The sequence below is a fragment of the Panthera onca genome, chromosome B2, assembly GCF_046562875.1.
Source record: "Panthera onca isolate mPanOnc1 chromosome B2, mPanOnc1 haplotype 2, whole genome shotgun sequence".
Lineage (NCBI taxonomy): Eukaryota > Metazoa > Chordata > Mammalia > Carnivora > Felidae > Panthera > Panthera onca.
This window is the reverse complement of record NC_138343.1, coordinates 25,209,225-25,222,264: the sequence shown is the minus strand read 5'-3', so window position 1 is coordinate 25,222,264 and position 13,040 is coordinate 25,209,225. Positions and strand designations below refer to the sequence as shown.

The window sequence follows — 13,040 nt, the reverse complement described above, 5'->3', positions numbered from 1 at the left end:
TCTCCCATTAAGATACGGAGTGCATGAGGATGTGACCAAATTAGAGAAAGGGCTCCTGGGTTTGCAAGTAGCTGCTCTTTAATCCGGTTTGCACAATGAGGTTGAGAAAGTGTGGAGTTTTTCCGTCTGTTCTGGATACAGACTCTCGCAGCGTGGATGACGTGAAGGCTGTTTTCCCTGAAGTTCCACTGCACCTGGACAGTCGTGAGTCTGATTCCTGGCTCTCCTTGTGAAGCTGGGGGATGATCGGTGGCATCTGTTTCCTGCAGTGTCCCAGCCTGTCCCAGGAGGACCGCGCCTGCTCAGAGCAGGCTCGGCTGCCCGGCTCTTTTGTGTCTCGCTCTGGGCAGGTCAGAGAGAGATGCCTGGTGCCTTTTCCATGCACGAGGAGCTGTACCAAGTACGCCTCCCACAGCTGGAGGCGCTACATGGATTCCCTCATTTTCATTTAAATTATTTTTAACATTTACTGAGGAATTCTTTGGCCCAAACGCAAGCTGGTAAACTTGGGAACATCTGCTGACAAGCAGTGTCCCGATGTAGGGGTGTCCAAATGTCCCCCTTGTTTCCCATGAAAGAGTGCTTTGTTCTTCTGGTCATGTGATGTGTCACAAAGAAACAGTCTGGCCGTCAGTGAAGTCATGTCCACCAGGACTGGGAAGGCCTCACGTGCAGGGAATTGTGGTGAACCCAGGAAGGAAGGCTCCAAGTGGCAGCCCGGGGGCTGGGCTGGGGCAGGAGGGGGAAAGGCACAGTGCACTCAGGGACAGTCACCATGGATATTCCAGTTAAAACCTGTCCTTCCCAAGGTACTTCCCTCAAGCTGTTGGCTTTGGAATAATAGCTTGGGTCACAGAAAACTTCCTAAAGTCTCCCCCAGCTCTGCTGAACACCCTTTGGTCACAGGCCAGCTCCCCTCCCCCAGGCTCTGCCCCCGTGGCCCATCCGCACCCCCAACCCCCACTCACAGTTGAGCAGCCCAAGCTGCAGGAGCGAGGCCAGGGCGGTGAGGATCATGAAGAGCAGCAGCCCTCCCCTGCGCCCCAGGAACCTGACCACCACGCACATAGCCAGGCAGGACGCCAGGGCGATGCTGGCCACGGTGTAGTAGTCGGCATAGAAGTTCTCGAGGAGCGGCACCTTCACCTCGTGGCCCATCATGCTCCTTGCAAAGCAGTGGTGGATCCCGTACCCCGTCAGCCTGTGGGAGACGCACACGCCGAGGGGGGCGGTGTGCAGGCGTACAAGGACAGGAGGGCTCAGTGACCAGGAAACAGACATGCAGCTCAACACATCACAGAGAACATGCTGTTACCACGACCGCATGTCTGATGGGGTGCAATGCAAAGAGACTTCAGAGAAAGGACAGCAGCAGCCTTCTCACGGGGGTGCCTGATCACTCTCCTCACCATCACTTTAGCAGAGAGTGTGAACATGAAAGCGGTGAGACATTCTGTTCAAACACCATCAAATGGATCCAACATGTAAGACAAAGCGCTCCCATTCGTTAACTCACTTAATCCCATGTCAGCACCATAAGAGCTGCTGTCAGACCCATTTTACAGATGGGAAAAAAGGCTTAAAGAGGGTAAGCAGCTTGCAGAAGGTTACTAGACATACTGCCTATCTGAACCTCTGACTCTGCTTTCAGTGCTCAGGGTTCTGGAAACTTGGGGATCCACCCAGAGAACTACCTGCTTAACCCATTCCTGCTGCTATTGACAAACACACCCTGGGGAAGCCAGCAGGAAGTCAGGCCAAATGAAGACACCTGGTTTTAGAGACTTTGTTTCAGTTCTTAATTTATCATCGTTTCCCTCCCTTTGCCCTGGGTCAAGCCTCTCTAACGCCTCCAGAGGCTGGGAGGCTCGTATAAACCTGCTGGGAAATGTGTGTCCCACCCGCTGCAGACAGATGTCCACTTGGGGAGATGGGGGTACGAATGCACCCATGCACCTGGGAGGCTGCAAGTGCATGTTCAGGGCATGGGCAGTGCTGCAGGAGCGCATCTGTTACATCAGCGCTCGGCACCCACCCCAGAGTGACAAATGTCCTTCTCTCCCAACCCCCACTTCCGTGCTTTGGGGAAATCAAAGTGCTTTCATCAAACTGTGAGGATGCATCAAGGTCAACTGCGGCAGAGCCTTGCCCCCACAGGGGAAGCTGCTGTCTGCCAAATGAACTCATTTCCACTTGGGACGTACTCAGCAAAGGACCTGCTGGGGCAGTCGCTTTATAATCTTGCAACTGGGGAGATTCGGTTAATCTCTGGGGATCCCAGATGACTTTCTCTGTCTCTTGGCCTACAGAGGTCTCAGAGAAATCATCTTTTTGTTCTGGTAAGAAGGAAGTCTTCGGATCATAACGGGTAATTTTAAGATAACAAGGTCAAAGAGATTGATCCCCCTTTCCCCAAATAAGAAGCATTAAAATAGAAACTTGGCATCTCCTCTATGTTACAATTTGTGTTTTTTTTTCAAACTAAAGTTGGAAAAGGCATTCCATTTGTAATGGTCCCGTTAGCCTAGCCGGCATCTGCCTGAGACTGGACAGCAGCACGGTGGCCATGTCTGGAGCCGACTCTGGGCAGGGAGGCTGAAGCCTGAGGGCTCGGCCCTGACCAATGGAGTGGCTAGGGCCTCCATGTCCTTGTCTGTAGGACAAAGGTGACAGGAGGAGCCCCAACATCGAGAACTGATGAAGTGGAGTGGCTTTGATAGAAATAGCCATGGGGAATGGTAGGAACAGAGCCCTGACTCTGGGTCTCTCTCTTTCCAGGACAGGAGTCCTGATGCCTTTCAAAATTGACTGCAAACCCTGCCCCCTGCCCTCCAATAGTCTCTAACATCAAATGAGAGTTAACATCCTCCCTCACCTGAGGTGACCTGTGACCCTGAGTGAGGGCCACTCTGCGTGGTCAGGGAAGGGCAGGGTTATTGAGCTGTGAGTGAAGATGGGAAAGACCTTCTTGGTCTACACAGCGACCCTGGGGCTTATCAGACTTATCCAGGGCCCCGTGGCCAAGTGCGAAGCCCTGGGCTGACCAGAGACCCCCGAGTTGTGGCTGTAATTCAAGATGCAGCTGTGGGAGAAGGAGGGCCCTGCCGGCCTCCCCTCCAGACACTCTCTTCTCCAGCCTCTCCCTGACCTCCACCCTGCTCGTGTCCCTCTTGTGACTCACGAGTTCACACACAGGACCACGATGTTCTTCCACAGGTTCCGGGTTCCCACCACTTTCACGATGCAGACCTTCTTGGGCCTCCGGGAGAGTTCCTTCTCCAGCTCTGCAGACAAAGAGAACCTGTGACCTGTCGGCAAGACCCTGGATAGGCAGCCTCCTAGGCGTTCCTGAATTGGGGCATCATGAAAAGGGGCAATTTTTTTTTTCCTTTAAGCCAGAGGATAGGGTCTGGCTCTCAGGATAGAAAACGCATTCACAGAAACACTGACTTTGCCGTTCAAATTTCCCCATGGGGCCTGAAGGGAGCCGAGGCACACCCTAAGTGTACCTTTTCACTGCAAAGCCTTTCTTGTGAGTGAGGCAGGGTACATACAAATAAACAATGAGTGTAGACTCACTCCACTTTGCCTGAGTACCAAACTTAATGACAGGGGTGCCTGGGTGACTCAGTCGGTTAAGTGTCTGACTCCTGATTTAGGCTTAGGTCATGATCTCATGGTTACTAGGATCGAGCTCCACATCGGGCTCTGCACTGAGAGCACAGAGCCTGCTTGGGATTCTCTCTCTCCTTCTCTCTCTCTGCCCCTCCTCTGCTCATGCTCTCATGCTCTGTCTCTCTCAAAATAAACATTTTAAAACATGTAAAAAAAAAACCAAACAAACCCAAATGGGTTACAGAGGGACTAATTTTGGGTTACAGAGGCACTAATCAGGTTCAGGTTGTATTAAAACAAGCAGTTCTTTTCTGTGTGGAGTCTGATCTGTCCACCTCACCCACTGTTCAGAGACCAGGAGAAGCATGTGCTCATATGCTCCCTAACTTCACAGGTGGGAAGTACAGTGGCTGTGGCTGTAGCTGCTCCTTCTGATGCGGCCCCTAAGGGTGTGCATCTCTTTGGAAAGAGAAATAAACACATGCATGAGCATGTATGCACAGAAGTGCATATATGTGTGTACGCACATATGTGTATATGTACATTTTAGTTAACAGTCAAAGGTCTTTGGGGGCTGAGCAAGAAAGTGTTCTGCCTCAGAGTGATATGACCAACTACAAAGTTATTAGACAGAACTCCTCATGAGGCTCAGATTAGCTCTGAAAGCCATTCTGAACAGAGTCCACTAGTGCCCCAATGCCACATTGACATTTGCTGAAGCCCAGGTGTCAACCTGGCAGTTTAACAGGGAGGGTCAAAACACAGAAATGTCCCAGCCTTCAGGATCTGCCCTTGTGTCTGCGAGCAGAAATGCCATACATTCAGCCCCCAAGGCCCCTCTGTGCTCTCCTAGCCCAGCAGATCCTCAGGGAGTAATCCTCTCTACTCAGGAGCTCAACAAGAAAAAGGAGACCTAACCCATTGGTTGCGTGGCCCGTGCTCCTCAAGACTGTCAAGGCCATGAGAAACGAGGCCCAGACCAGAGGAGGCTGGGGAGATGACAACAAAGTGTGATCCTGGATGGGATCCCGGAACAGGAAGTCATTAATGGAGACACTGGCGACATCCAGATGAAGGCTGGGGTTTGGTTAACACTACTCTACCAATGGCAGTTTCTCAACTGTGACAAAGGTCCTATGGTATTATGTTAACAATGGGGAGACTATATTCAGAAATTCTGTACTAATTTTGTAACCTTTCTGTAAACCTAAAATTATTGCAAAATACGTTTACTGAAAGAAACAAAAACACAAAGCCAAGTAGTATGGGTGGGAAGGCCCCATCTAATGAGGGCAGGGCTTCTGTGCTTGGAGGAAACAGAATTACCTCGGGACAGACCCTGCAGCAGCCACGTGCATGGGGACTGCTACTGGTGTGCTCTCTGGCACTTCCTAGGGCCTCTTCCACCTCCTTGATTCCAGTTTGAAGGGAAATATGTTGCTTAACCATAAGGCTTTAGGAGTTACTTAAACAAAACATTTTTTGGATCAATGTCACCAGCTGGGGCATTGAAGGGAGAAGGAAAAACCTTTTCGATGTCAAAGGGATGCCATGCCACTTGAGTTCCCAGACCTTTCTTCCTTCCCACTTTTAGGTGCAAAGCCTGAGGTGTGTGCAAAAGCCAGAACAGCTAGCACTTTGGGTGTCTGTCCACGGATCCCCCTCGACTCCCAAGCTCTTCGGAACCTTTATTTTCCCCTCTGCAAAAATAGACTAATCTGATTTACAAACATCCTTTCCCCATGGCTAAAACACTAAAAAACTTTTAAAGAGCATGGCAATGTTACAGTTAACAGATAATGTGGGATCCAATGATCTTAGTATCTTCATGGTTATAAAACTCATCAGGAATCAACTATAATAGCCACACTTGCTCACCATGGAAATCATCCAAGAAGAAAATTTAAATGTCTATTAGCATGTTTACAGAAGTTAAAATCTCTTTTTGTAATGTGGTCCAAACCTAACTGCTAATACATTATTGTATATGAAATAGATGTTTAAAGAAACTGCAGCAATTTCAATTGTGACTTAATTTTTCTTTTTTATAGGATTAAACTGTAGAGCCCAAGGTCTAAATAACTGACTGTAGTCTACAGGGGTAACTGCATTATTCTAAATGGAATTAGATTAACCTGTCTGGAGCTATTGACATGTTGTCTCTGTTACATACCTTACCAGCCTATGAATAACAACATAAAGCTTCCTCAGCACTAGGTCTGTTTCTCTGGGACAAAAATCCCCCATCTCTGCATTGTGAGAAACATCAGATGACTTTTGAGACACCCTAAGGTAACTGAATACAGGAGGCCTTTCTGTCTCTCTAGTCATCAGACAGAAATCAGGGATGTCCTAAAGTCCCTGAACGTGACTTATGAGAATAAGAAGGGGAAGTGCAAGTTGATCAGACTCTGAGCACCAAGGAAATGACTGATAAAAGCATTTCCTCTCCCTGTCTCTCCTCCCAAGCTCTCTGACCCTCTGGATTCACAGCCATTAGAAAAATTTCAAAATGGGGCGCCTGGGTGGCTCAGTCGGTTAAGTGTCTGACTTCGGCTCAGGTCATGATCTCATGGATCGTGGGTTCAAGCCCCACATCAGGCTCTATGCTGACAACTCAGAGCCTGGAGCCTGCTTCAGATTCTGTGTCTCCCTCTCTCTCTGCCCCTCCCCCACTCACCCTGTTTCTCTCTGTCTCAAAAATAAACATTAAAAAAAAGAAAGAATAATTTCAAAACAAAACCAAGTGGGGCTTATTTAGTTTTGACAAGCCAGCAGCTCCCACTCCACTCTGTATTTCCCTGCCCCTTCTCCTCTGCATGTTTGGTCACAACCTAACCTGGGATACAGCAAGGAGTCTGAGAGACCTGGCAGAATCCCACTTTTGATTCTCTTTGCTGAGCTTCCTTGGGAAAGCTGCTCTGTGCCTCAGTTTCTCAGCTATTAAGCGGGACAATGCCCCTACAAGGCCCAAATGAAGGAAGCAGATGAAGCCCCACGTGGCCCTTGGTGGGCAGGCAGCCTTCCTAGCCCAGTGCTCTGGCTGACCAGGACTGTCCTGGCTCCCCCCCAAACAGCTGTAGAAGGGAGAGGTGTCCTTGCAGACACGCAGAAGGAGACATGACCTCTACGTATGTAAGAGATCCAGGCGAGGGGCCAAACCGTGCTTCTTGAGGACAGCACAGGGAGAAGACGGTGATAGTGCACCGAAGCCCAGGCTCAGAGATGCAGGGACAGCACACACAGACGAGAATCTGTGTTTGTTTGGATGGGGGTGTGAGATTAACTGGCTGTGCTTTGATGCTTGTGTGCACTGTTAATGCATTACGGGTGAAACTGGGAAAGCATCAGTTATAGAAAAGAGAAGACAAGAGAAGTAGGGGAAAGAAGAGGGAGGAGGAACGGGAGGAGGAGGAGCAGAATCAGGAGGAGCAGAAGCAGGAGAAGCAGATGTAGCAGGAGAAGAAACAGTAATAACAGGAGGGGGAGGAGCAGGAGTTGGAGCAGCAGGAGGAGGAGCAGGAGGAGCAGTGGGAGGAGGAAGAGCAGGAAGAGGAGAAGCAGATGTAGCAGGAGAAGAAACAGCAATAGCAGGAGGGGGAGGAGCACAGGAGGAGGGGGAGGAGCAGGAGTTGGAGCAGCAGAAGAAGGAGGAGGAGGAGCAGGGGGAGGAGGAACAGCAGGAGGAGCAGCAGCAGGAAGAGGAGGAGCAGGAGAAGGAGCAGCAGCAGGAGGAGGAGGAACAGCAGGAGGAGGAACAGGAGACGGAGGAGCAGGAGGAGCAGGGGGAGGAGGAAGAGCAGGGGGAGGAGGAATGGCAGGAGAAGGAGGAGCAGCAGCAGGAAGGGGAGGAGCAGGATGAGGAGGAACAGCAGGAGGAGGAGGAACAGGAGGAGCAGGGGGGAGGAGGAGGAGGAGCAGGAGGAGGAGGAACAGCAGGAGGAAGAGCAGGGGGAGGAGGAATGGCAGGAGAAGGAGGAGCAGCAGCAGGAGGGGGAGGAGCAGGAGGAGGAGGAACAGCAGGAGGAGGAGAAGGAGGAGCAGGGGGAGGAGGAGGAGCAGGGGGAGGAGGAGGAGCAGGAGGAGGAGGAGGAGTAGAAGGAAGAGCAGGGGGAGGAGGAACGGCAGGGGGAGAAGGAACGGCAGGAGAAGGAGGAGCAGTGGGAGGAGGAGGAGGAAGAGGAAGAGCAGCATAGCAGTCCCCCACCCCCATCACAGCCATTGTCAATGGCATGCACTAAAAGCTCCAAGGCAGTGGCTCTGAGGCCCAGGCCCAAGCTCAGAAGTAGAGAAGGCGCCCATTGTCTCCCCCACACAGCCCCTCAGTCCTCAGGTGTGGATTTAGAAATGATGGCACTTGGCCATTTGGGTAAGTGCTTCAGAAGCAAGCAGATGAGAGCGACTATACGGACCTTAGCGAAGTCACCTCACACAGCTCTCTCTTCAAAATCTACCCAAAGTTTTGACAAGTGACCCAGCAGTGCTGACCTCTGCGACTCCCTCTCTGTGCACGTGACTGCAGCTGGCCTGAAGCCCAGAGGAGAAATTTTCTGTAACCACTCAGGTTAGGATCAGGGCGCTGGGGTCAGCCTGCCTGGGCTGACCTTGGTGTCATCACTCTCTAGTGGTGTGGCTTTGGGCAAGTTACCTAACCTGGGGACTCTGAGGAGTAATTCACAGACCCTCTTCTCACCTCAGTTTCCGAACTTGTCCATCTGGACAAGACAGAGGGGGCAGTAAGGGCAGACTCCAAGCCTCATGCTGGGACTCACCCTCCCATCTGGCAATGCTGGGCCAGGTGGGCTTCTCCGGGGGGGTGCTTCCCAGAGAGGGCCTGATGCATGAGGACAGAGGACACCCACTCCCTGCACGGGGCTTGCTCTTTCCACATGGAGCCACATCAGCAGCAAGAAGCAGTGCTCCCCAACACTTAGCTTCTCTGGGCCCCACATCCCCATATGTCAAGCAGGGATGATGTGACGACTGACCTCATTAAGACTCTGGTGAGAATCAAATGCCGGTGGAGAGTGTCACCCATGCCTGCAGAGTCACTGCCCAATGACTGCCTGTGTTACCGTTACTATTGCCAGGGGCTGAGCACAGGTCTGACTCCAAGATGTCTTCTCACGGTGGGCTGCAGTCCACAGGCCACAGCTGGGGCCAGCAGCACTCAGACTCTTGAGAGGATGCTGAAAGTCTTGGGAATTAGGACGTGAGGACAGATGCCAGTTCCTGGTCGCTTTCTGTGACACTAATGTTTGCAGGAATGACACTGACCATGACACTCAGGAGGCACATCCGCTGATCTACCTAAATTCAGCTATCAACTCTGCTGGGGAAAGCTGACATGTTCAAAGATAAACCAAGATGGCTTTAAAAGAGGAAAGGGCATGGACAATTCTGGAACGTCAGGTTTTCTTCTAGCATGAATACAAAAGGATGTGCTGGCAGGGGCATGAGCATTGCTCCCACCCCAACCCCCATATGCATCCAGGCCTGAGACTCTCATCTACCCAGAGGTGACGTGTCCAGCAGCCATGGCCGATTCCCATGTGAAACTGCCCTGCCCCCTCCCGGACTGCGGGAGGCCTCGATTCAATCGTTCAGTAGACATTCAGGGCAAGCCTGCTTCGTGTCAGGTCTGCTGCTGGTGCCAGGATGCAAGGGAGCCCAGCCTTGCACACCCAGGCTGCCATGCCAGCTCTTGTCCATGGCAGGGTGATCGGCCCCAACAAGGAGCCACAGAAACTGGTCAGCTACAGCTGCACGTGAATGATGGGGGAAAACACCTAACTGGAGGGCTGACCTCGTCCCTGAGGAGCTGACCACAGTATAGATGGGGTAGCAGGAGGACCCAGTGTGGGGACGGCCCTGCAGTGGGGAGGCATTCGGTGTGTTCTGAGAGCCTAATGCGGGCTGCAGCGCCTTGGAGAGGCAGGCAGAGGTGACACAGGGTCTCTGAGCAACTTCAGTGAAGGTCTTAGGGATCTAGCTGGAAGGCCCCTAGAGACTGCTGAGGGATTTCTGAGCAGGTGATGTGAGGGGAGGGGCAGTGAGGTCAGAGAGAAGAAGACTCATTAATGTGAGTCCCAGTAAGGGACAGGTATTGGCAGGTGGACGAGATGAGGTGATGGGAGAAAGATTCCAAGCAGAAAAACAAGCCAGCCTAAGAAAGTTGGAAGTGGCTGATTCAGATGAAGCAGACTTCACCTACCTTCCCCCAGCACTGGCTTCAACGCATTTGACAGCTGGGAGTGAGCAGAACTCCAGAGGCAGAGGGGAAACATGTGTCCCCTGGGAGTGAACGCAGTGATAACCCTCCCAAGAGGGGGAAAGTCACATGCATCAAGCTACCTCTCCCCCCGCCTCCTGCTGGGACAGCAGCAGAACTCATAAGCAAAGACAGGCAAAAAGATGGAATACCACTTGCCAAAAATAGGAGGAAAATGAATCAGTGTAATTAGTATTGAGAAAACAAGCTTTTCCCAGACAATATTTTAACCGGAAAGAAGTGGATTGTGGTGATTTAATTAGGGAAATGCCAGAAACAAATTATACTGTAAGACTTAAGAACATGAACCTGCTAATGAATGTGGCCCAGAGAAGTTTGGGAAGATGGCTGGACATTCCAAAATGAGCAAACATGGCCCCAAAGGGGAAATGAAACCAATTCTCATTCTTCTCCATAGTTACAGTAGTATCTCTGTCTCTCAGCTCCCCCTGATCTCTCAGAAGCAGCACAGTGAAGCTGCCTCTCTTGGACTTCCCAGGTTCAGGTCCCAGCTCAATTACTTACTAGTCTGACTTTCAGCAAGATGCTTAACCTCTCTGTGCCTCAGTTTCCTCATCTGCAATTCCAGATAATTTTAGTACCTCTCTCAGAGGACTATTGTGAAGAAATAGAAGTTAATATATGTGAGGCACTTAGATTCTATATTAAATAGAAGTTGGTATTTGCAAATCATTTGGAAAAGTGACTGACATACAAGCACTATGTAAATGTTATTCTGTTTATTATCATTGCCACTGGATAAAAAGGGACCACAGATGTCCCTCTGCAAAGCACCAGCACTCAGTACTCTTCATGTAAAGCAGACCTGATTCATGTCCTTCCTCAATCCAGTAATGCAAGGGTTCCAGGCTTCCTGAACTCTTCTGCCTGTGCTGAAGTGCCTGGCAGATCAAGCCTACCCTATAGGTGGAGGCTGCCTAGCCTTACTGTCCCCATCTGCCAGGTCATAGGTACAGGCCAAGGCAAAGATGCCACCTGGTTAAGCAGCAGCATCTGGGGGACTTTTATTGACCATGAACCCCAGACCTGAATCAGGAGTCTAATGAAAAGCCTAAGAACCATGGAATAGATGATTCCAGAAGCTCTTCCTAGCCAGTGTGATTCAGATTTCCTGTGTTCCTTTCCTGTTGTGAATGGAGACGTCCATTCTCCTCCCGCACTTAGGTCTCTGCTTACCTGTTACCTTGGAGCCGGGCTCCCCCTGAGCATCTGACTGTGACCCCTCACCACCACCCTCTATCTCTCTACTCTGGATTTTTCTGACAGCATTCATTCCTCCTGATGTATTATACACTTAATTGTTCACTGCATGCCTTCCCCTGCTTGCCGGTAAGCTCCACGAAAGCCAGGCTTTGCCTGTTTCTTTCTCTGTTCTAGAACAGTGCCTGATGCCTGATACACAGCAGGTGTTTCAAAAATATCTGTTGGACAGAATTTCAGATCATGCAGAGGGGGATGTGCATGTTCTGTCTTAGAGCCTGCAGATTATTTTCCTGGGAAATTTATAACAACAGTTCTGTCTACACCAGGTTGTCAGGTTGTTGCAGTGGGTCAGAGCTTGGGACTGGTTTTATCAGGACTTTCAAAAGGTCTGTGTGCCATGTACCTCAGAATTTCTTCTGGTGCTTATTAAAAATGCAGCTTCTCAGAGCTTATTCCAAATCTACTGGATAGAATCTCTGGGTACCAGGGAGGGGCCCAAGAATATGGATTTTAATGATGTCCTGGTGATACTTAATATAGGATCCCCAGCCTGAAAGCCCCGATCTAGCTTGTGGTGATGCTCCTGGCACAGACAAATTCTATGGATCTGAACTGCTATATTAAAATACTTCACTTCTCCACTGCTTTGGATGCCCAACAAACAGGTCACGACAGAAACCAACAATGGCATCTATGAAGATCATGCTAGGGAAAACAGAGACAGTACAGACAAGTCCTACCCCCAGCCAGGACTCTGCTGGTATATAAACCTGGCTGGCAGGCAAGGCTGTGTTCCAGACTCAGGTTGTCCCCCTCCCAAATATTCCTTGACAGGTGGGTGCATATTAGGCTCAGGCCTCACTTCTGGGTCTGGAGAGGCTATGTGGGGTGCCACAGTGTGTTAGGCTCAATCAGGAGAGAATTCAATTCTCTCCAAAGGAAGGTGGAGAGAATTTCAATTCACCCACATTCCTAGTTTGGCTGCAGACAAACAGCTAAGGAAGCTGCTTGGTAGGAGAGTGATGACTCCTGGTCCAGCATGGGAGGCACCTCTCCCCACCTGGGTGGGGCTGCAGGGTTGATGTGAGCAGTACTCACCGGGCATCACACCTTTGATGTCACTCTCAGGGTTCATGCAGTTCTTCTGTGTGAAGTGCAAGATCAGCTTCTTTGCAGACTCAAACTGCTGGGTAGCCATCAGCCACCGGAGGGACTCGGGGAATATCCTTCAAAGAGACAAAGGGAACTGGTGAATGTCTTCAACTCTGCAGGGCATCCAGAGGAACAGCTTCTGTCCTGAGCCTGGAAGCTTCACAGGTGGGTGGTGTTCATTCCTACCCACGTGCAGTGAAGGCCAGTGAATGCTCAGGACTCTCCTGAGCCAAACCATAGCAGTGGACGGTGTCTAATTGTTTTTTTGAGAAAGTATAAAACTGGGGTGCCTGGGTGGCTGAGTCAGTTAAGTGTCTGACTCTTGGTTTCGGCTTGGGTCACGATCTCACCGTTTCACAGGTTCGAACCTCGCATCAGTCTCTGTGCTGATGGCGTGGAGCCTGCTTGTGATTCTCTTCCTCTCTCTCTGCCCCACCCACTCATAGGGTCTCTCTCTCTTTCTCTCTCTCTCAAAAATAAAGTTAAAAAAAGTATAAAGCTTACGATTTTTAAAATGTGGCACATAGGAATAACATCCTACCAATTATATCAAGAAATCAGTGTAAACTCTTCCAAATAACTATGTGTTTCTAAAGCATGTTTAAGCAGTTTGTTGAAGGGCTGCTTTTGTTATATGTTGTCATGAAAACAAACATTAATAGAATTATTTTAAGTTTTAAAAATGCCCGGCACGAGCAACTGGACAGTTATTTTCAGTTTTCGAACATTTCACAGGACTTGCCTATAGAATTATTTTCATCTTGCTGCTAACTACATG

The 13,040-nt window shown here is 50.3% G+C and overlaps 1 protein-coding gene across 2 annotated transcripts in view; it reads right to left on the bottom strand.

The window, feature by feature from the left end:
- The window catches only part of SLC22A23 (solute carrier family 22 member 23), a 182,879-nt gene that overhangs the window by 18,031 nt on the left and 151,808 nt on the right, over positions 1 to 13,040 (bottom strand). For both annotated transcript variants that reach the window (XM_060614927.3, XM_060614928.3), the window contains exons 5-7: positions 12,209 to 12,336; positions 3,182 to 3,284; positions 969 to 1,201 (exon numbers count right to left, since the gene is read on the bottom strand). In XM_060614927.3, coding sequence (XP_060470910.1) covers positions 969 to 1,201; positions 3,182 to 3,284; positions 12,209 to 12,336 — 464 coding nt within the window. The remainder of the gene's footprint in view (positions 1 to 968; positions 1,202 to 3,181; positions 3,285 to 12,208; positions 12,337 to 13,040) is intronic.